At 36.1% G+C, this 24,050-nt stretch overlaps 1 protein-coding gene across 1 annotated transcript; it reads right to left on the bottom strand.

Moving 5' to 3' along the window:
* Positions 1 to 7,858: 7,858 nt before the first annotated feature.
* Positions 7,859 to 22,253, bottom strand: LOC143213262 (uncharacterized). Its single transcript, XM_076432946.1, has 4 exons — positions 21,970 to 22,253; positions 14,435 to 14,567; positions 13,433 to 13,597; positions 7,859 to 10,606 (listed from the first exon to the last, which is right to left on the bottom strand). Exons 1-4 carry the CDS (start codon positions 21,970 to 21,972, stop codon positions 10,545 to 10,547), a joined length of 363 nt encoding a protein of 120 aa, XP_076289061.1. The 5' UTR covers positions 21,973 to 22,253; the 3' UTR covers positions 7,859 to 10,544.
* Between the last annotated feature and the right edge of the window lie 1,797 nt (positions 22,254 to 24,050).

The raw sequence follows: 24,050 nt of genomic DNA on the forward strand, positions 1-24,050 counted from the left end.
GATCACTTTTTCAATAGTTAGCTGATCATTTCTCTTTGTTCTTCCAAAGAAAGATTGGTTATTTTGCTATGTAGAAGAAAGATACATTATTTTTGTTATTTAGAAGAAAATAGGACAGCTTTATTTATTGTATATGTATATAAATTATTGTCAAAATTGTAAATGTTCTTGTATGAAAGCTCGTCTTTTGTTTACTTGTGCAACAGATCACGATAACATCTTGTCATTTTTGTAAGTCGAGCTTTATGCATCTGAATTTACTATAAACCTTCCAAAAAAGGTGAAGTAAAGAGTTTAATAGATGAAATTGTAAATTTTTTATAAAAAACTATAAATTTTCATGAACATTTGTGATCATATATGATCATAAATTAAAAATCGAAGATAAAATCAAGGCATTCAAAATTTAGGAATGGAAATATTAAAATTAAGGAATGGAAAATATGCTATTGAATAAATCTATGAATAAATATCTGAATTTCAGTTTTCAATTTTAATTTACCAATTCATTATAAATAGACTGTGTATTTATAACAAAAATAACTGAACAACACACCAAACGTTAATGTTCTTTTTAAATAATTGACATTATTGAGAGTAATCGAGGAGAACATTTTTATTTTGCATGAAGATTCGCAGTCCAATTATAAAACTTATTTCTACGTGGAGCGAATACTTGAGATCCACTGTTCACGATTTTGATAAATCAGTTGTCATAACCCAGCAACATGTTACAATCAATCCGTGAAGTATTTCAAGTGGCTAACGATGAAGAAGTGAAAACATGGGAGGAAGGTGAAGTTTGTCAAAACACAAATGACGGTCGACTGACACTTCCGGTTGGGGCAACTCTGCTTGCTACTATCCACCAACCGTGTCATTTATCAGACGGTGTTTAAATAGACTATTAATAATATTTTCCACTCCGTTTTTTCACGTGGTTAGAGTAGTATGTTTAGTATAACCTTTCCTGCCTTTCGAAAATGTATTACAAACACGTTTCACAAGAGAAATGATTATAATATTTTCCTTCTCTACCTAACTGCGTTGTTCTATTTTAACTTCGAGTGTTTATTATACAAAATAAACTTTACAGACACCCTAATACAGTACTTCCCAAACTTTTTTTACTCGCGGCGCACTTTACAGCAAATGAAAAAATTGCGGCGCTTCTATTATACAGGGTGAGTTACCTGACGTTATCACCTCAAATATCTTTGTTGTTTTCAAAGATACATAAAATGTCTTGAGGCAGAATTCAATGGTAAAATGGGCCAGAAAAGTTTTTTTATGTAATTTTTTTAGAGATATCAAGGTCACCTTCAATTTTTTAAATGGAACCACCCTTTTCTAAACGTCTGGATGTACTTGTCAGAGTTCAACATTCCCCCAGAGCCCGTTTACAGACATGTATCGACGTAGATGGCCATCATTTCAAACATTTGAATGACCTTGAGTAATTATAGTCAAATGACCTTGAATGTCCTTCAGTAATTATAGTCAAATGACCTTGAATGTCCTTCAGTAATTATAGTCAAATGGCCTTGAATGTCCTTCAGTAATTATAGTCACTGAATTCGTAGTGAAAGGGACTATCATTGTAGATGTTTAAAAAAGGGTAGTTCCATTAAAAAAATTGAAGGTGACCTTGATATCTCTAAAAGAAATTACTTAAAATCAAAAATTGTTTTGGTATCGTATGAGCCCCAATTTGACCATTCAACTTTGTCCTTAAGACATTTAATGTATCTTTGAAAACAACAAAGATATTTGAGGTGATAACGTTAGGTGACTCACCCTGTATACAGGGTGGGGCAATAACTATGTCCACTTTGAATATTGTCGTTATTTGCCCAACCCTGTATAATATATGAATATATTTTAGTAGCTAATTATTTTAATGATTTATATTGAGAATATTATTTCATAGTTCACTCATTTTTGATATAATTTTAATTATTTCGCGACGCACTCTGTTTGGGAAGCACTGCCCTAATATTTTGTATAAAATAAAATATCAGTACTGGAAAAAGTTCATTTATTCGTATGAATACGAGTCGAAATTCGAATGAAAACACCTGTTCATATTATCTCGAATCATTAAAGAAATAAATCATTACGTGTCGTAGAACGTAGCAGCGACGTATATCCACGCAAGTCGCACTAATTAATCGCCGCGTCTCAATTAAATATTCATCCCGCCGTGCGAGATACATACTGTGAAACGATCATTTGTCGTTAATGATGTATCTAATTCATTATGTATACGTTATGTCTGGCCTGTTTACTTGCAGTCTTGCCCAACGATCACTTCGAATCTGAGATGACTATCGGAAACATGATGGAGGAAAGGAAAAATGTGTTTACATTGCAGTCAATTTACGCTTGTGATTTATATTTATTTTGCACTGCTGTATATGTGTCGACTGCAATCGTGTCGATTCACAATGTAAAAGTGCTCGGTCAATTTTAGTCACGAAGGTCGTTGTTTTATCTTCAATATGTACTATTGTTATCCAATAATTAAGGAGATAGACAACACTTTACCTACCGAAAGTCTATTAAGGATGTTCTGGAGGTACAATGGGAGACAAAAGTACAAGAATTTCGAAATCCATCAATATATATTGGCAATGAAAGCCATTCACGAGTATATTTTTGTTTTTGAGTGTATTTTTTTTTTAGTTTCTAGTTGCGTTTTTTCAAGGTTTAAATAGGGTTTGAAGTGGAATTTTATGAATTCTCCATAAGAAGACGTATTAAAATGTGCAAATTTTAAGTTGCTATAATTCTTAAGCGATGCAGTGAATCGAACCCAAACTTTGGTAATTGCATTAATTTAGTAAGAATTATATCTTGTCAAATTTTTAAAAATTTTGTTGCGTTTTTATATACCTCCAGAACACCCTTAATAGGATTTTCAATAATTGTGCTGTACCAAAAGAAAACATTTGAATTTTTATTGATATTGTGTGGAAAACAATGGTTTTAGGTTCAAAGGTAACCCCCTAAAATTGTAAGTCGCTAACCCTTCATATAAGGATGATATGAGGGTAAATACCCTTAACTATATCATTTTTTCTCTCGGTTGTTAATTAAGATATTCAGATAAAAAAAAACGAGAATACTCGAACTTACCTCCTTCATATCATATATTTTTTTCACAATTGTGATCAAATTATTAAGGGTAGAAAAAAATCATTTAATTTTTTGAGGGTGGGGATTGCAAGCAACCCTTCGAGTGAGAGCACTTCCAAAAAATTCAAGAAAAATGTTCTGTTACCTGTCTAATATATACAAAAGTTTCAAGATGATCGGATTGGTGAAACATAATAATAATAATAATTTGTAATTTTTTTTTAATGGAATACTATATTTTTTTCTTCATAAAATAATAGCAGGTACTGAGACACATCCAGAAAGGTGTTATATGATATTATTCTGAGTTGATTAAAGGTAAATCGTTAACTTACGTGCATCGACCGACGCGACGGCCGACAGTATGCAGCCGCTGCTGATTGTGAGTGGCGTCGAATCGACCGTCGATCGATAAATAACGATTTACCTTTAATCAACTCAGAATAATATCATATAACACTTTTTTGGATTTGTCTCAGTACCTGCTATTATTTTCCGAAGAAAAAAATATAGTATTCCATTTTTTTAAAAATTATTATTATTATGTGTAAAATTGTGGGTGGGCCTCTGGATCATTCTTAGTCTGCTAGACCCAAATTTCCTTTTACATTAAAATTTTAAATGAAACTATTAGATGACGTTATTGAGGGTGACTTGTTAATTCAGAATGAAAATTGCTGTTGCTATTGAAGGTTCCATTAAAGAGTGTTTATCCATGTATGTACCATAGATTTTTCAAAATTATGCAATAATCACCGGTCGGTAATGTGTTAATAAAAGATATGTTGTTAGTCAATTAGGGGTTCTGATACACCTCAAACAAACAGGAAATGTTGTTGGCTATTGGATGGCGGTGGTCGGGTCCATGTTGACCCAGAATTTGAAAGGCTTTGATTAAACGAAATGCAAATTTATATTGCTCTTTTATTTTTTGTTTGGCATAGTTATCTTTTTGCAGTTCCATGAATATTAAATGAACTGAAAAATTGTACGGCTCTTTATACTTTGTCTTGTGTTCATAAATTAGTTCTTGCGCAGAGAATATTCCATTTTATCATATTTTCGTGTTCTTTTACTCCTTTAGTATACAACATATACGGTGTGTCTCAGCTGAAGGATGGCCACCTAAATATCTCCTTTACTTTTAACGACACGAAAAATATTTATGGCATAACTTAAATGGTATCGATGGAGTAATATCATAGAACAAGTTTTTTTGTCCGGTTATTTTTTCATAGTTTTTTTCAAGGTCATCGTTATTTTTTTATCGAGAAAACTTTTCTTTTTATTCCATTTTATAGCGGCTGAAAAAATACATTTCAATATGCTTAAGTCATTAACAAGATCGAATAAAAAAGATAAGTGTCCCCGCTAAAAAATAACGATGACCTTGAATAAACTATGTAAAAATAACCGGACAAATAAAAATTGTTCTTCTACGATATTCCTCCTTCGATACCATTTAAATTATGGCACAAATATTTTTTTTGTCATTAAAAATAAAGGAGATATTTAGGTGACCTGCTTTGGCTGAAACAACCTGTACATTGTTCTTTTTTTGTAAAAATTCTAAAATCGGTGCAACCAATTTTCTGGCAAAGGTTTTTGTATGAACGCTGATATCCAGAGCAATGTTAGTGTCCGCGATTCACTCGGGTCGCGAGATCAATACACTGGGTGAGTCACCTCACGTTTTCACCTCAAATATCTTTCTTGTTTTCAAAGATACATTAAATGTCTTGAAGACAAAGATATTTGAGGTGAAAACGTTAGGTGACTCATCCTGTATGTATAGTGAACCGTTTCGTGAAGAATGTCCCTGATGCTCCAAACAAGTACACAAATGATCAGTACTTTTTGTGCAGATCTGTTAGTAAATATGCATTGGCTACTCAATTTGCTTCAATTCAGTTTCAATTACCGTGTGTCACGAATCGCAACGTGCTTCACGCGAACATTACGTGCCTCTCACACAACGTATCTGGAGATTAAAATTCTATCAGCCTTACCCTAACTGGCTAGTCTCACGAGATCTAGCCGTATCTTCATTCGTAGAACCTCTTTCGGCAATCTTCTCATGTACACAAATAGTAACTTTATAAATAAATTATCGGAACAAGTTAGCATTAAAGACACAATTATCTTTTGACGACGAAAATGAACATTTTTATAACAAAAAAATGGAAAAATGAGGTAATCGGAAAAGATAATGGAAGCTGAAGGTGACTATTGAAGTTGACAATTGAAGTTGACTACTGAAGTTGACAAATGGGTAATACCCAGATAGCACACTACGTTCTTTTTACGCGATATTTTAGGTTTGAAAGTCGTACGTCCTAAAAAGACGTCTTTAAGACCATAAACAGTGTGGTTTTTATTGTATAGCCATAATCTAGTAGTAAGTATTAGCATTGGTATTATTTGTTCGAATTAGTGTTTTTGCTTCAATTTCCATTTTGATTTCGATTTTAATTTCAATTTTTATTGTGATTTTAATCGTAATTTTAATTTTTATTATTTTTATTGTGATTTTAATTGCAATTGTTATTTTTATTACACTTTTTATGCCAATTCCACATGCGTTTTTCTGATAAAGCTATTTACTGGTTTAACTTTAATACTTTAAACTCGTTTTTGTCGAAATCTATTTTTACTCTTCCCTTCTTTTAATTTAATTAACATTTATGGACCTGTAAGACTTCTTAGGGACGTCTTAAAGACCTTCCGACTGTCCTACGCATGTCTCCTGAACGTCTTGTGTGTTAGAAAACGGTACACGCCTTAAAGACGTCTTTGTGCTATCTGGGCATTAGTCTAAAAAATTGTAGTACAATATGAATACATTAAAATAATATTAATAGTAGTTCAAAATGACTATAAATCGAAATAAATTGAAATCTATATAATCCCTGAATTATAATTTATTCCTTTCTTATATTAGTATAATCCTGATCATGATTTATTAGAAACTATGAGAGAACAGAAAGGTGAGCAGAAGAAAAGATAGCAGTAGTTTTTAATTTACGTTTTCTGATAGGGTATATGTAAATGCAGAAAAGCAATTTCGCTTTTTGCTCAGTCGGATTTTCTTGGAAGGTTATGTTTGCTTGGAGGAGAGGGTGGATGGGTGAGTTGTCGTTAGGCGATGATTTATGACCATATTTGGTGATTCATCCATCGGTTGTCGTGAGTTTATTTATTATAAGCCAGTGTGAAACGATCATACGCAAAGAAAATGGCATCAAAAACCAGATCGAAGGAACCATGCAACTATTTTGTTCCATCGAAAATAATTTTCGTTTCGATTTTACAGACGTGTACCGTGTACCGCCATTTTTGTACAGCAAAATGAAAGCTGATCGATGTCAAGAGGGTAGACTCGTTTTTCTAGGATTGCAAGGGTGCGGGTGTCACGTCCGTAACCAGCGATTCTGGCGAACCTCTCCTGTCTTCGGCGAAAATAATAAAACAATTATCAAACCCTCTGCATAGCGAAGGGCCACCCGGGGTTGATGGAAGAATGGATTGGGAAAAGAACAATGGAAATGAGGATAGGCTCAGGATTTTCCAGACGGTTCACCGGGCCCACCCGAGTTTAGGCAGTTGCCCTTTTTGAGACGTAGAGCAAGCCTGAGCGACGCTGGCTCAAAAAACATGTTGCTGCTACTCCTCTGTCGGAGTGGACGCAGTGGGGACTGTCTTACCGAGCAAGAGAAGGAGAGGAGCAGCAACAGCAACTTGTGTTTTTCGAGCGTCACGTCGCCCAGGTCTGACGTAGAGGGTCGTCGAAGACGTGAACAAGACGCACGCACTCTGGCACTTCATGCAATCTCAAGAGATGAGTCCAGTTTTTTCCAAATTGCACCAACCCCGGGTGGCCCGTCGCTACGCAGAGGGTTTGATTATTGTTTTACTGACTCGCTGGTTACGGCCGTGACACGGGATGCGCCTTCTCATTTCTCGATGATGCAAAGATAGGCTTTTTCAATAGTCAAACGCGCTAGATAAAAGATCAATCTAGGCTGCGATCGCCCTCTAAAGTCCTATTTTTACGTTTACTAGGCGTAATTTGCACTATGCGGAAGCATACAGCTATTTTCATAAAGCTGCGACAGCTACATGCTGTCGAACAATGTAAATTACGTCTCGTAAACTAAAAAATAGGAATTATGAGGGCGATAGCGGCCTAGATCGATCTTTTATCTAGCGTTTTTGACTACTGAAAACTCCCATCTTTACATTATCGAGAAATGAGAACGCGCATCCCGCACCCTTGCAATGCTGGAAACGAGTCTACCCCCATAAAGACAAACAAACTGATAAACGTTGCTGAAAGAAAACCGAGGTGGATCAGTCGGTTAATTAATGTCGGGGATATCACTTCGTTTGATCCGAGTCTTCAGGCTTAAACCGCACGAAGGTTTTACACGCTGCGTGTCCACCCGTTGCACACAGATCATTCGATTGCGTCTAATGCAGTTTAATTGCCTTGATCACATCAACGGTTTCTACAATGCGTGCATGTTACACGACACCAACAAAAAGTTGTGTAAATATCACTATATTTTAGTTGCCTGACACCATTTGTAAGGTACAACGGGTTGTGTCTAGAACTATAAACATTATCCATACTTACCTGGATCCGTTAGATCTGCGATTACTAGACGACACGCGAGCATTCGTTAAATAATAAAGGATAAAGACTCGTGGAAATAAGATATTCTTCGATAATTTTCATTTAATATCAAGAAATTGTTTCCAGAATTTATACATAAAGGATTCCAATCTTTACAGTTCCATTACAGGTTTCGGACAGTGAAGGACAGTGATTTAAGCACGATCTTATCCGCAAAATGTTTAATTTGGCCACAGAATATTCTCGTGTATAGACAACACAGAAAAGGTAGTTCCAGTTACGCATGACAGGTCGTTTTATTCACCAGATTTTGGGCTATGCGAACTTCCTAAAACTAACATGTATTCCTAGAAGTCATATACAAAGGATCGTGCTAACTCTTGAAAAGTATATTCGACGCGACAATGAGCATAGATGTTTAATTTGAAGATTGTTCTTCAAATAAATCAGTCTAATTATACCGAGGGAAAATTCTAGTGTATGATAATACGGAGCTTGTAGGTTCACGATAAGAAGTAGACATTTATCAGCGACTACTAGTTTCTACGTCATCGCTTTCTTTGTACAATCTATCTCGAAATTTGTCATAGCATCCTCGCGCTAAAGCTTCAGTAATATCGTTGTCAGCCATTTTGCAAATGGAACAAGAAATCAACTGACGTAACCGGAATCTTAGTTTGTAGGCGAAGTTTTAATTATTTCCTTGTTCCTTCTGATTGAAATGAGACGAAACACGATACAGTTGGGATCACATTTACTTGTTTAATGCATGACATAGTAGATCCTCGATTATTCGAACTGATTAGAACGGTCACCTCCGTCGCGCTTACTTAGATGGCGACTGTTACTGTAGTTCGGATGATCTAAAGCTTATTAATAAATAAAAAAAAAATAAATAATCCAGGTTCCACTATGTCGTGAATTAAACAAGCATATACGATCCAAATTGTATCCTGTTTATACTCATTTCAAACAGGAACATATCACGTGAAGCAAATGATGATGCAACCTCTGCCCCAATTTCGTAATTCCCAATTTTCACTGCGTTCAATGCAATGTAAAATGAATCAATGCATCGTGTGAACACATACATATGTATTGCGCGCAGTCTGTAACGTGAGAAACGCTCACGAATTCGAAGCTAATTGCGTCGGTGTCATCTAATTGTTTCAGAAAATATTCCTCTAGGCTTCTCGTTTATTCAATGACAGCGCACGCCTCCGTGTTAGAAATGACTTCATTCCTTAGACTCTGGCATCTCTCGATGGCTTTTATGTTCCCGTCTACAGTTTCGTGAATCTGCGAGCTCACAATACCGATTCTATGAAGGTAAACAGGTAGACAGCTAGACCTATTAACCCTCGGATACCGAGGCACAGCGGTGCGTGCCAGGGTCAATTCTGACCCCACATGTATATTCATAAATGCGTTTACAATCGCTCGAGCTCCTCACCATAATTAACGCAACGCACACAGCCAAAAGACTCGTCTTGCCTTCCATCAGCGATTACGTCATATTTCGTCAATGTGTGCAACACCGCTCTCGAGGAGCGCGCTATGATGGGTCAAAATTGACTCTGGCACGGTCTTCGGAGGGTTAACATAACGTGGCTTTATCCAAAATATCAAAATCGTCATTCTGTTACTCAGGTTCTATCGAGTTACTTAAACTTAAGCTGCTGTATTAGGAACAATAGAAAGATCAACGTGTCTACGAGAAGTACCTTCAGAAATATGTCTTAAAAAATTGATAATGCTCCTACACATCATTATTTATATAGTTACAAGAATAGTTCGCCGTCCAAGGGTTAATAGGCGATTCGGAAATAATTGTTTTCGTGTTTTTCCTACAAATATATCGACGTGGTTGCACGCCGTTAGGTCCAACACATTCTTCAAGAGCTACGCCATCCTTTCCTAAAACTATCACCCAACGTTGGGATACAAAAATTATCTGCTCTCTTTCTCCTCTTCGTTGACTGTTTCGTGCCAGGCGAAATGAGACCATCACAAACTACGAAAAGGTGACTAAACGCTGGTAGGCCACTTTACGTCGCAAGAGAACCATTCTATAAAAAAGCTCTCGATCAGATTTCAAACGATGAATCGAAAATTTTGCGAACAACATAGCACGTGGAAATCCTAGGACCAATAATACTAATCGTAAACACCTCGCCGGTACAGTCTACCTCGAAGGTTTATCACAAAATGTTACTTGAACATAAAAAATGCTTGCACCTTACGTTTTATTCACAATGTTTCCGCAGTAGGCCCTGTTCGTCGATGCGTGAAATTGGTACACAAAGATTGTTCATTACCGTGTGTAACGATAGAAATCATAATCGTTAAGCGACACATTATGTACAGCAATCTACTACCAGCAGGATTCGCGTCGTACGAAGCATATCGCTTCTAAAATAGTGCCTGCGGCAAACTCCAGGACCGTATACAATTCGTTATGTTCGAGTGCACGCGATGCACTCTTATCATTGAACCTCGACCAGTCGCCATCAACATTTTACGTCAATGCGCAATTATCAATCTTACATACAGACGCGTCGAAACTTACTTGTTGACAGTATTTTTTTCCTTAGAGTACATGTTGAGAGTACATTGTTCAGAGTTCTGCGCACACATAGGTATGACGTCGTTGATGATTCAGCAAACGTCCCCGTAGAATCTCCATAGGCACCTCTTGCGGTACCGTCTATATCGATCGTGTACGTCGATATAGAGATCGAGATAATCACGGACAGAACGTGGATTCACGTCAACCCTGCTGTTTCGATGTACCCGGTGTGTTTGGATCGTGCGCGCCATTCTTTGATTGACCTGCAATCAAACCGATCGGATGCTTCGAGTGAATCCCTTTGTACATGGATATTCGACAATTTTGCGCTGGGAATTCTCGAAATTGTCGGGCGGAGTGGAAACATTTAAATCGGGAAACAATAAAAGATAAACTGATGGATGACGGCAAATGCTTCGTGTCCGATGTTTAGAGGGATTGAGACCCCCTTTGAACAATTATGCAATTTCAGGAAAAAGAGATTTAACGAAGCAACGTTGGACGTGGGATTTCCTTAAGATCTATTTCAGCTTTTATTGTTCTCCCATCGAATCTTTGCACTTTATATCGTGCAACGTTGTACCAGCCAACAATTCAATAATAAAATTAGATTAATTTTGAAGCTAGAAGCTTCTAGTGTCATAACTAGACTGCGGATTTTATGCATTTATCACAAATATGGGTGTGCACAATTTAAAGCAGTGAAAATATTACCAAGATTTAAAGACATCAATATGTATTGGTTTCAGCTTCATTAGATAATTAAAAGAAGAAAGAAATTTTTATTTCGCTCCTCTGTCTTGCAAACAATGCAAACATTTTTTATTTTCCATAAAGATCCGCAGTCTAGTCATAATCCACCGTTCATTCTATTGTGAAATTTTTCTCATGATGTGGTCGGCGTTTTTCTCGAAAGAGTCCACCAGTATGACAGAAATATTTAAGAACGCTTTATAAACAAGTAGTAATCGCTAATCTAATGGAGGAGAAAAAGAGATTATTGACCGCGTGAAAAGATTTACTCGCCGCAACTAAAGTGCCTCGTGAACCGATGGGAACGAATGTTAACAAATTAAATGATTCAGCAACGAATCGTAGAAACTGCGTGACGAATTTCTTGCGGGAAACAGGAGTCATTCAGTAACTTCTTTCTGTCACTAACGATATCAGTAGATCGAAAATTATACGGCAATGCTGTTCAATTCTGTTAATTTGTTGACTGTCGCAAATTGTAGTTAATCACTTTTTGCCACAAATGCATCAAATCAGCAGTCCTGCGATGAATAATCAGCGTTTTTTTACGATCGATAAGGCTGTGTTTCGTTGCACGACAGAAAAATCCAGGAATTTAGCAAATCGGTCACGCAACACCCAGAGTCGCTAGATGAGGGGTGGGAGCACTATTTGAGGGGAAAAAGTTGCCCCTTCTCCGACAATACCGGACAAATGCACGACCAGTAGCGCGTTATAACTAGTTGGGGCCTTGGACAAAGTAGAATTTCGGGGCCCCTAACCCCAACTAAAATAACTTTATAAGAAAAACGTAGAATTTTGATCTTGAATCTTGGTTTGTGTTTGGGGCCCTTTTTGCTTCGGGCCCAAGTTGCCCATAGGGTAACGCGCCACTGGTGGGGACACAAGTCCTAATCTGGAGACTCTCGGCTCGCCCATTATTATTCAGTGTTAACAATCCGATAACCAACGATCCAAACATCTCGAACCCCGCACGTGCAACACAGGAAATGTTTAATAACGAAGCAGCCAGTTTTCAGCGTCTATGAAAAAGTGATCGGTCTCGAAAGTCAAGAATGACGAGATGGAATACGTAAACACGTCTGTTAATGGCGAGGGCGAGTCTAATGGCCTTTGCTCCGATTAATAAAGTTTCTCCCGAGATAAGTTAAATTACTTTGAACTTTACGGATCAAGATCCGTAATTTATTTCTCGAGAAATGAGACTCTTGCCACTTGGCTAGTTATACGTCGGCGGCGTTTAGTAAATGGAAAAGAAATACGAAACGACGAGGAATTTTTAAACGAACTGGCACGAGACTGTGCTGAAGAGAACGCTGTAATGAATGAAAATTTAATACTGCAACGTTTACGCAAGTGATATTTTATGCGTTGCGGGTCGCAAGCTCAACTTACTTGTATGTACTCCGTTTAATCATGAACACATTTGAAGATAGAATATTTTGGATTTTCCTGATCTTTTTTAGAAATGTTTATTAATCCGGAATTTCTGTAATATTTTGTATCATCTAGTCCTCGAACAAAGAACTTCTAGAAATATTGATTTGAGATCAAATAACGGACGTTTTAAACTTACTCGTTTTTAATCAAAACTATTAGGTTTTTGCATATGAAATGTCCGATATTAGAATACGACTCTTATAAAACATTTCGATATAGCGATGCTGTTACTGTAATTATAAGGCAACATCCTATGTTCAATGTTTTAATCTAGACGTATAATTTTACTTTTAAATAAAGTATATTTCAACGCCAACCAACGCGACTGTCGTGTATTCCTTTTATGTGCCTGGAAAAATAACTTTTCATGATTTTTTGTCAAAATGTCGTGATTAATTAACTTACTAATCGTCGATGGTAAAAATGAACTACAAAATCAAGATGACAATCTTGTAAATGAAAAATGTGAATGACCATAAAATCTTATTTTTACCGTAATACAATCAAAAGACTTAAAATTTCTAAATAGAAGTATAAGTATTTCTCGATAGATATCCAATACATTGGGTACAAAATTGCGTTTGTTTAATGTCATTGCTAAAAATCGGACATTTCATATGCAACAACCTAATAGATATTATAAATAATACAGGTTTCATCGACTTCTTAATTTTGGATGCACATTTTTTTACAGGGTATCCGTAACATCAGCCATAACATTGAAATTGATACATATTTTTGAATTCAAAAATTAGGGGGTACTCTCTAAACTAAACTGTTTTAGATATGAAAACTCTTTTTGAAAAAAGTCTTACGGTTTTCTGGAAAAAAATTCCCAAATTCATTATTTTCTCCTAAGTTATGGTGGCTCAGAACTTATGGTTTGTTTCATTTACCTATGTTGACAGTGAGGTCCTCGAAACGGTTTGGCAATTCTAACATTCCAGCCTTAGCGTGGCAACGCAGCACGTTCGTGATTGCGTTCCTCCTAGCAGATCTATTGGTTGAAAGAAATTCCCATAATTGGGCATCGCGTCTGCTTGGTGTCACCGGTTCACTTCCTATGGGAAAAATGTAAACGTAAAATGTAACAAATGTATTCAGACTTTTCGAAAAGTAAAAAACAAAGCACTGTTATCAAACTCTACGAATATCGTACGACGATATGAAAAAGCTAACATCACTGAAAGCACAAAAAAATTATATACTCGTAAGTAGACTGCGGATTTTTATGCAAAATAAAAATTGCTTGCACCGATTGCAAGTAACTATAGCCACATAAACAGTTTATTCTTACTTTAATAATTTTAACAAGCTGTGAAAAACAGATTTGCACTTTTAAGTCATTGTAACCTTTGTACTGTTTTAAATTGCACCCACTCATTTTTGTCATAAATGCATAAAATTCGCAGTCTACTCATGAGTAATAATAACATTGTTAACAATCGACAACGTTTCTTCCATGAAAATAAAATTAAGTGCGATAACACTCGTACTTTGAGGTAATGGTGATAACGTGATGTTTGTGAAATTCTTGAGATAAGATTAGGTTTTTCGGTTTAAAGATCGATTTACAGGTATAATGCGTCTCAGCATAGGGCGATAGCAAGACGAGTATGCGTTTTGTTCAGTATCTACTTAATTTTTCAAATAATATATTCAAATGTTCAGTATCTTCTTAATTTTTCAAATAATATATTCAAATGTACAGCGTTAAATTCTTTTAATCGTTCGATTGTTTTAAATCTCGCCTACTCGTGTTCGTCGTGAGTGCATACAATCCGAGAAGCAATAATGACTTTTGATCGGGAATAATGACCGAACAAAATAAAAAATTAAAAAGCATCAAGTACACTAATAATTATAACAATTCTTTAAAATGTCCATGTTCATCGTGCCTGGAATTACCGAACCGTCAGTCGAGGTGCCGGGCTCCTTCTTCTCGGGTTCATTTTCATCGATAAACTCATTGTCTTCTTCCTCGGGAGTGAGAGATCCCGATCCGTCTGGCGTTTTCCTCCTTTTTCGCCACTGCAAAAACAACGAACCACTTTGAAATTTTACCATTGTCACCTCCCGAGTATATAAATTCTTGTCCTTTAGGGATCTTTAGAAACACTGAGAATATTTTCTTCAGAGAACTAGATTGTGTCTAGATTACTATCTAGATCAGACCTGGGCGACTCTCCCTACTCCTGGGTCCTCCCCACCAAACTTCTGTGGAGTGTAGGGAAGATGTGTATATTATCCTCGCACAGTGTTGGGAAAAAATTGTATTTAAATACATTGTCTTTAAATTGTATTTAAATACAAATTTCGAATAACGAATAAAAGATACAAAATTTGTATTCGTTATTCGAAGCTTCGAACACAATTTGTAACTATTATTCATCGAATACATTCTCGGCGAATACAAAATTATTTAAATAAAAGTCTAATAACGAATAAAAGTTATGTATTTTTTATTCCAATCGGTATTTAAATAATTTTAACGGTTAGTTAATGGTTTATTCGTTACTCCATATCGTAGTACAGAGATGGCGTTGTAGAGCCGAGGGGATACTGCCCAACTCTGTCCTCGCAGCAGTGTCGCCAGGTCGAGAAAATCGAGGGGAGTACAAGTACCCCCTCTCTGATGACCAGACCAGTCTACGGCACGTCAATGTAGGTTGACAATAATATTGAAGCTCCCGTCAATATTCTTCAACAATCGCGTCAATCTAGCTATCAATACGGCGACTACGCACTGTTGTTTCGAAAAACGGTTGTGCACTCTATTTTGTGACGAGGTGACGATTTTCTTCTTGAATTTTTCGACAGTGAAATCCGGTTTGAACTGAATCAACGCGTCAACTATTTTTTTCTGAGAAATGTCTTACTTGTTTTGGTTGAAGTAATCTTTTGATTTCACTTTACACAGTTCTGGGCAATCACGGTATGTACAAAGTAATAAGCAACATAGTAAACTCTCGTTCCGCGTCGGAATCGTCTTTAATCGGTGCGCCTGTACATCATTTTGCCTGTACGACGTCCGAGTCGAGACTGACGAAATATTGACAGCTAAACCTCCTAAACGTCAACGCGCTTCAATCAAAATTTCTATCAATATGCTCCAATAAATTGACAATGCGTTTGAACCACTGTTAAACGGTCAGTATGCCCTTTCCATGCGCCTCGTCAATATTATTGATAGGCGTATTGACAATATTATTGATCGTCTGGGGGCCCCTTTAGTGGAGGGACGTTGGAGTGCGCGCATGGAGCTGGAATGGGATAGTGGAAGGGGAAAAGGAGGAGAGTACATGCAATCCGTTTGGATTGAACCTGGCGACATTGCCTCGCAATCATGCGAGACAAAGCACGGTAGGGGCAACATGAAATAGTTAATAGTAGGGAAACCTGTCGTAATAGTAGGGGTACACTGGTAGTAGAAGTCGTGAAGCGACAGCGGGGAAGAAGTAGCCCGGGCCTGATCTAGATCAATATCTTAAATAATGGAACAAATGAACAATGAAGGATGGACAATGATGTGATGGACAATGAGATTGATTTGATCGATTCATGCATTTATAGCGTTTATAACAAATTTGAATAATGCAAGGGAACATGTACATCTTAGCGTCAACGTGTTTTAAAGCAAAGTCAAGGGCTGATGTTGAGGCGACCCTTAAGATTGGAAGGATTTATGGTAGGATCTGGGCGTACGTGACGACCTGAACAGGGACGCATGAGAATAAAGTAAACAGAACCGTCCTACCCCACGCAATTTCGTTATTCTTGATTTTTGTCTTATTTCCAGCCATAGAATCGACCTGACCTAATTTGTACCACGAATTATGAGACACCCTGTATATTTGTTAATATTCATCAATTTTTATTTCATTCTGATCGCCAAGAGCCTTCTGTTATATGGGAAATGTGCATAATACATACAGGCATTTCAAATGTAAACAATTTAAACGACCTTCAAGTCGGCATTGTAAGATTCCATCACAATAGAAACGAGCTATACCTTGCGCTCGATAGTTTGTACGGTGAGTTCGCGTTGTCTCAGTTTGCCATGAATATGACTGCTATGAGTATTAATAACGTTTGTTCGTCACCGGTTACGTACGAAGCAACAATCAGTGACAGGTATTTTTTTTAACTGGAATGTTGCGTGCCAGTCAAAATCGTGCAATATCTATCTGGCAGCACCGAATTCCAGGTTGCTCGGAATTGAAAGAGACGTTGAAACATCGACATTTTCATGTGTAGTTGAAGTTGTAATTGTGACGTGTGGAATTCTCTGCGGGTGCAGTTTTATTTTACTTTCGTTGGAGGCGAACTGAATTGTCGAAACTTCTCGAGAGAACGAAAATACATAATTTTGAAAGGAAGCTCATTTATTTAATACCAGTTTCATTATGCTGTTGTGCCCCGTTTTTATCATAGAAATATGGTAAAAACCCATTATTAGAAAGGAAAATCAATTTAAATCATCTTGGTACTAATCTATCCTTGTATTGTAAAGTAATAACTTTGAAATGGGAAATCAGTACTTCATTTTAATATCAATTTCATTATTTAATTGGATCACGATTTTATTTTCGAAATATAGTAGACTCATTATTATTCATTATTTTGTTGTGCTTCCAGAAATATAATAAACTCATTATTTTGAAGAGAAGTAAAACTAATTTTGATACCAATTTCAGTATTTTGTTGTGCCTCGATTTTATTTTAAACAGTTGAACATGATAAATGTTGATCGTCCTTGATAAACTACAATTTTAATAAGCTATGATAAATGTATAAAAAATATCATGTGACACAGTCTTTTAACACATTATGGTAGGTAGCAAATTTTATATTAACTAAAATAAGTTTTTTTAAATTTTATGATCAGAGAGAGAGAAGGCCTTCCTTATAAATGTTTTTAGTAAGTAACTAAATATAATTGGGTTATTACACTGTATCATTAACGCTCAAAAATATAAAAATGTTCTTATTATAATTTTTCAAAGTTCAAACTTCTATGTATATAAATAAATTTTCAAACTTCTCACTTCGTTAGTAATTTAAATAATCATGCAACAAGTAAATTTCAAATGATAACTACGAACATAAAGTCGAAGTTACTTAACTTCACTCGTTCGATTTCAAAGATTAATATTGTCCAGCACGCAATAAACAATCTACCTTCAACATCAGTCATAGTTGTGACGTAATTGCTGGTTTTCTTATCACGAAACGTAATCGCATGGAACGCATTACTAAAATTACAAGCTACATACATGTATAATAACATAATTAGTGGTCTCCATCCGGTACATATACCGTTACAATAAACGTTATATAACTGAATGTATGGTAGCACGTGCTATCACGTCAAAAATCTAATAAACATATTTTCGAAATTGATCATCATTTCAAAAATTCACATTTCAAACACATCCAATGGTACAATTCAATAAATGAATATGCTATTGTATCTCGAAGGTAAAGTAAATATATTTTGCAAATCATATTGTTCTAAAAAATTTAGATTTCAGACACTCCAAGTTAAAGTTCAGTAAATGTCGGCAATGTAATAAATGGAATGCGGATTTTTATGCAAAACAAAAATTGTCTGCATCGATTGCAAGAAATAGAAACTAAATTGAATGTTATTTCTTCCCTTAATTTTTTTAATTTTCTAATAATTTTAAATTTCATCTACTCAATTTTGCTATAAATGCAATTCTGTCGTTCTAAAATATTTAAATTTAAACATGCAGATGTTTCGAAAGAAGAGACACGAGTATACAGATTTTCCTAATTAATAAGCATAAATCTTGATTTACTTCGTCGCGAAGAATTTATCCCCGCCTTTTATCAAAAATTTAGATCAATACAAGAGAACGCTATGAGGCAGCATATTCGTTGCTTATTTTCTCTGTATGATACTTTCCTCTATTTTAAAGTCTGTTTATGTGAGACCATATTTGCGTACTCGGATTGAAATCACACGGACAGCACGCTATTATTCAAGGTGTAAAAATACAATCTGGGACGCATTGCAAAATATTTGTAAAATTCCACGCGAAAATGAGAAACTTATGGGCTGTTTCTCGGAAGAAGGCACTTGATCGCAGTAATCGATAGTGTTATTTTCAGTTTGTTGAAACTAGTAACGGGAAAAAGAAGCTTTTCTATTTAGCTCTTATTTGTTGCGATTCATACAAACAAATTTTAATTTTGCATAAAGGATACCAAATTTGTCCTTCCACTTGCAGTCCTTCGTTTTATATATAGAAATGATTTATTCCTTGAATAAATTGAAAAAAAAGCAACGTCGATGTCAATACCAGCTTTTGATAGTGCTATAGATGATGGTTATACCCGCGTAACAACCCCCAAAGACAGTGATCGATTCGCTCGAATCCTTCTTCGGTATACAGTTACAAGGAGGAAATACTGCGCCTGTACGTAACTGTGATCAGTTTATACAAGTTCGTATTTTAAATTATCTATTTCTTCGAATTCTATTTCATAGGGAATTTCTGATGTTTAATGATTTTTTAGGTATTACAAAGTGTACAAAAATTAATTCGCAGCCCTATTCTCGCGAATCTATTAATTATTTATGAACAACCAAAATGTATTCTACTCTCGAAGACGATCTCTCTCCATCGCTTCTATGCATCTGCTTCTCGTCTCGCCAATAATTAATGAATCCGCAATATGGCGGGTGGAAGATTTGAATTTGAAATAATGCTTACACTTGATTAATTGCGTGGGCCACGAAGTAATTTTGTGCTTCTAGTATTTATAAACCACTATGAAATTGATTAGCTCTTAAGTACATACAGCATGGAATATTGAAGCATACGCTTTTAAGCCGCAGAAAATTGATCATCGGTCTATAGTTACTTGGTGGAAGAATATGGCGAGATAAAGGGGTCAAAAGCACCCCCTTCAATGAAAGTGGATTAACGATGGATCATTCGATAACTCGTCGACGAAAAGACATACTCTATCATGATTAACCCAAATGTTTTGTTCGTATGCTCATTCTCTACGTTTCTTCGCGCGGTTGCTTATTAAAATCAGGACGAAATGAATAAATCTGATCATTACTCTACGGAAAATAATAATATAAAAGTTGGTCCTCATCATCGATTTTGATGACCTTGAAATACATATGTTGTCAACGTCGTCATTCTGAACAACTTTTGCCTATACATACAGGTTACCGCGGCACGGTCTTTGTTTTTTAGGTATTCGCAAAAATAGTGTTTGGATCATTCTGGAAAATTCCGCTATTTTAAATGAATTTTGGTTACTCGGTTAGGTTTTTGAGGAGGGATTGTTAGGCATAAAAAGTGTTCGGTCAATTAAAAAAGGGCAGAATTCGCTGTAGTGTTCGTACGCGAGTACCTAAGAAATTAGCATGTTGTTCAGAATGATGTCCTTGACAACATATTTCGAGGTCATAAAAATCGTCGATGAGGACCAACTTCGACCGAGTGTTCCCCATCGATTATCAGCAGGATTTATGTAATTTGGAATTCATCCCCTAATATATATACAATATGATTCATTGAAAACGACAAAAAACTAGTCCTCTCTCTTTACTGTTTTATAGTCCACCCACTCAGCTTCTTTATAATTGCAAGAAAATTCGCAGTCTCTAACTTATAAAAATGCATTAAAATATATAAAACAGATTTCCAACATCCGTATTTCAGAGGATGGTTTCGAACAAAATATTCGAAAAATGTAAATCCTCCACCTCGATAGAAAGGGTAGTAAAATCGGATTATCCGTTTTTGCTACATTTTTCTTTCTCATATATTCAAATGAAAATGATGGCACACAGTATACATACAGGTATTACGCGAATTTTTTCCAATATTTTTGGATCTAGATGGAAAAAGCTGAAAAATCAGGGACGCCAGAAAATGCAACTTTGGAATCGTCTTAACAGAATTAAATTTATATTTTTATGGTAGCCAAATATCTTACCAGACGTATTTAATTTAAAAACGTATCGTAAAAAATTATGGATGTATATTTTAATGAAATATATTGTAAATTATGTCTTGTCACACGACTGAATTTTTATATTTACATTTTAAGTAACCTGGAGTTTTTAAGACGTAACCATTGCACTACGGATATTTATGCTAAACGAAAATTGTGCATTTTTCAATAGTTTTAATAAACCGAGAGCATAAAGCACAGTTTCGTATTCAACCAATCAATTCGTATCATGAATGCATAATTAAATACATCCAAGGACAAGTTTGCTTTGTACGAATTAAGATTATTTCACACTAATTGGCCTGTTTAATTTCTGTCCACCACCTTCCCGCTAACAAGTGCGTTTTCGCGAAGCGCAATACCGGTGAGAACGACGCGTTTCAGTTGGAGTAAAAACTCTAATTCGCCACCAGCCTAAATCTAAAATAAAATTTAAAATAAATTTCATATTTATCGCGACTTTAACGTAAATGTTCCACGTCTTTCTCTTATCCGATTAACTTCATCTTTTGCAAGAATGATTGGGTTGAGAGACAAGAAAGTAATTTCGGTATTTTAAGATGAAATGATATGTGTGTGATGACCTGAAATCGCTCTTGGATCAGTATTTTTCCGATAAGAACCAGAAGTTTTATGAGCGCGGAATTGTAAAGCTACCAGGAAGATGGCAAAAGATCATCGAACAAAATGGAAAATATTCTATTGATTAAAGTTCATTGCTTGAATAAAAAAATTGGATTCTATTTCACCTTAAAATAGCGAAATTGCTTTCTTGCCAACCTAATATTTTCTTATCCAAGAAAAATCCCGCAAGAAAAATTTCAGCAGGTATGTCTAAGGTCCACCCCACACTGTGTCCATACTACACATACTTTCAATACGAGTCCAAATTGTATAATTTACGATTACAGAGATTGTAAACACACTTTTATAGGAAATTATTCGAGAAATGCGTTTCTTTGAGCGTATATTTGAATGAAAGCATGAAGAATAAATATGGTCTTGTTATTTTTATAAAGTACTACGATAGTACTACGATAGTACGACAGTAGTTGCAAAAAGCGGGAACGAAATAGCCAACTTTCTCTAATGATTACAAGTTAGAAATAATACAATAATATCCACATATTTAAGTATCTTAAATCTTTCAATCCTTTCAAGTCGCAGCTACTCATTTCTATCATAGATGCATAAACTCCGCAGCCTAGTAATATAAAGTAATCACTTTTAGTGTATCGTGAACATAGTGTTAATCGGCAGCGCATTTCGATAGTGTGAAAGTATGAGTCAGTGACAGGTTGTACCGAGTTCTTGAACCAGGTCTATTATGTCGTAGATGTGACTGACAGGTAAGTGTATGACCGAGGTGCAATGAAAATCCGGAGGACGCGATGCAACCTGCACGAAATGCGAAGTATAAGCTCACCATTGGAGTATTAATTGCGTTTGTATTCCATGTATGCAGCGCGATGTTGTCCGTTGTGTATTGTTGACTGGCCTAGCTACACACGAATCTGCAGTCACGGGTCTACGTGTTACGGAGGTTGCAGGAGACGTTGCAAGTCTTATAGAAAACAATGTGATGGCCAAAATCCCGTGCCAATGTTTTTTTCACCGGTACACAAACTCGCACACCGAGCCTACGCGTCATGGAAGCAGACCCAAGCAGACCGTGCGACGACCGCTTATACAATACTTGTCGACCAATCGCAATTTCTCAACTCGGCGAGAAATTAGCGACAACTGAGGCCGACGGCACAATTCTGAAACAGTTCGGAACTTATTCTGGTCCGTCGATAAGACAGTGCGATGTCGATATTCCTCGTCAGAGACATTGACCACCGACGAGAATAGTATCTCGTCAGTGCATAGACTTACGATCAGTACAGATCTTTTAGACCATATTCTTTGACCATATTATTGTACCATTATTGTATAGTTTAATTTAAAATATTAAATTGCAAATTTAAAGATAATATGTATATATATATAAGAAAACAATTTAATTAAGAATAAATTTCATATAAATTTAAAATATTTATTATACTTATAGACCCGGCTTCAGGACTTCAGGGCAGTGCTTCGATTGTGCCCAAATTTTCACGCGCAGGCGCGAGAAAACAGTAACGTATCTACTATTGGGTAGCAGAGCGGCCAGAGCCGTGAAGCAGTTATATTGGCGGGAATGTACTGAAATAATCTTACCGGACAAAAAGACTCCAGGACGTGTCCTATGAGTTACAAAATATATACAAACACACTTGTTATACATGCATTTTTCAGAATCAAATCATATAAATTTTTAAAAATTCTGCGGGGTGCTTAAGGAACCCATTTTATCGAGAAGCTTACGTTACTGAGGCTGAAATCGCCGCGGATGCGCGAGAAAATTTGGGCACAATCGAAGCACTGCTTCAGGGCTTCAGGTCAGGTTATAAGTTTTCAATACATCCGAAAATCATCGAAGATCGCGATCGCAAAGAGGCTCTCTTCTGCTCGTTCGCCGTAAAGAGAGCGTTTCAGAAATAAATCTCTCTAAATCTTAATTCTTGTAGAAAGAAATTCAGATCAACGCCATATGTTATGGTTTTGATTATGAATTTTCTTGAAATTATTATGTGACGCAGTGGAATAGGCCTACAAGGGATACCACCGACAAAAAAAACGCATCAATAAAATATAGTACCTCATGGGTGATGTGGAAATCTATTCATACGAGCGTCGCGTCGCCCCAAAACGCCGCACTCGCTTCACACGGTACGGGCCTGAGGTAAATCGAGATCTATATGACCATCATGGAGAGCGAAACGTGCGGCCGTGTCAAGGAGGCACAGCTTCCGGAAAAGGATTTTTAGTTGTGTAATGCGTTGTATTTTATATAGTGGTAATTAAAAAATAAAAATTTGTACACAATTTTTCGCACCCCACATGTACTTACACATTTAAAATTGTTATGTATATGGTAATAAACAAAGTTGTAATTTTATTAGTGAAAAATAAAGAATATTATTTACCACAGTTAATCTGTTCTTTATTCCCCACCCTCAAAAATCTAAAAAGTTTAATTTCACCAATAACTCTGCCACTTTTCGGCCGTCCGGCTTGCCGTTGACTTTTACTACTGAATTTCGTGCCACCTCCTTCGATATCATATTCTCCTAACACAAAACTCAATTTCCGAGATTTTCGAAACTTTCCGACCGTCTGACTTGTCGTTGAGTTACACTACTGATTTTCGAAAATTTTTCGGCCGTCTGACTTGCCATTGACCTGTATTACTGAAATTCGTGCCACCTCCTTCGATATCATGTTCTCCTAATACAAAACTTGATTTTCGAGATTTTTGAAAAATTTTCGGCCGTCTGGCTTGTCATTGAGTTATACTACTGAATTTTCGAAAATTCTTGGCCGTCTGACTTGTCGTGGACTTGTACTACTGAAATTCGTGCCACCTCCTTCGATATCATGTTCTCCTAATACAAAAGTTGATTTTCGAGATTTTTGAAA

This window comes from Lasioglossum baleicum, chromosome 11, assembly GCF_051020765.1.
Source record: "Lasioglossum baleicum chromosome 11, iyLasBale1, whole genome shotgun sequence".
In the NCBI taxonomy this organism is placed as follows: Eukaryota; Metazoa; Arthropoda; class Insecta; order Hymenoptera; family Halictidae; genus Lasioglossum; species Lasioglossum baleicum.

What these genes read in the sequence shown, in the direction of transcription:
- LOC143213262 (XM_076432946.1), bottom strand. An exon ending in TGACGGTTCGGTAATTCCAG is followed by an intron (nt 13,598 to 14,434) that starts GCACGATGAACA and finishes TTTTTCCCATAG; the next exon opens with GAAGTGAACCGGTGACACCA. An exon ending in GGACCTCACTGTCAACATAG is followed by an intron (nt 10,607 to 13,432) that starts GTAAATGAAACA and finishes GTTTGATTGCAG; the next exon opens with GTCAATCAAAGAATGGCGCG.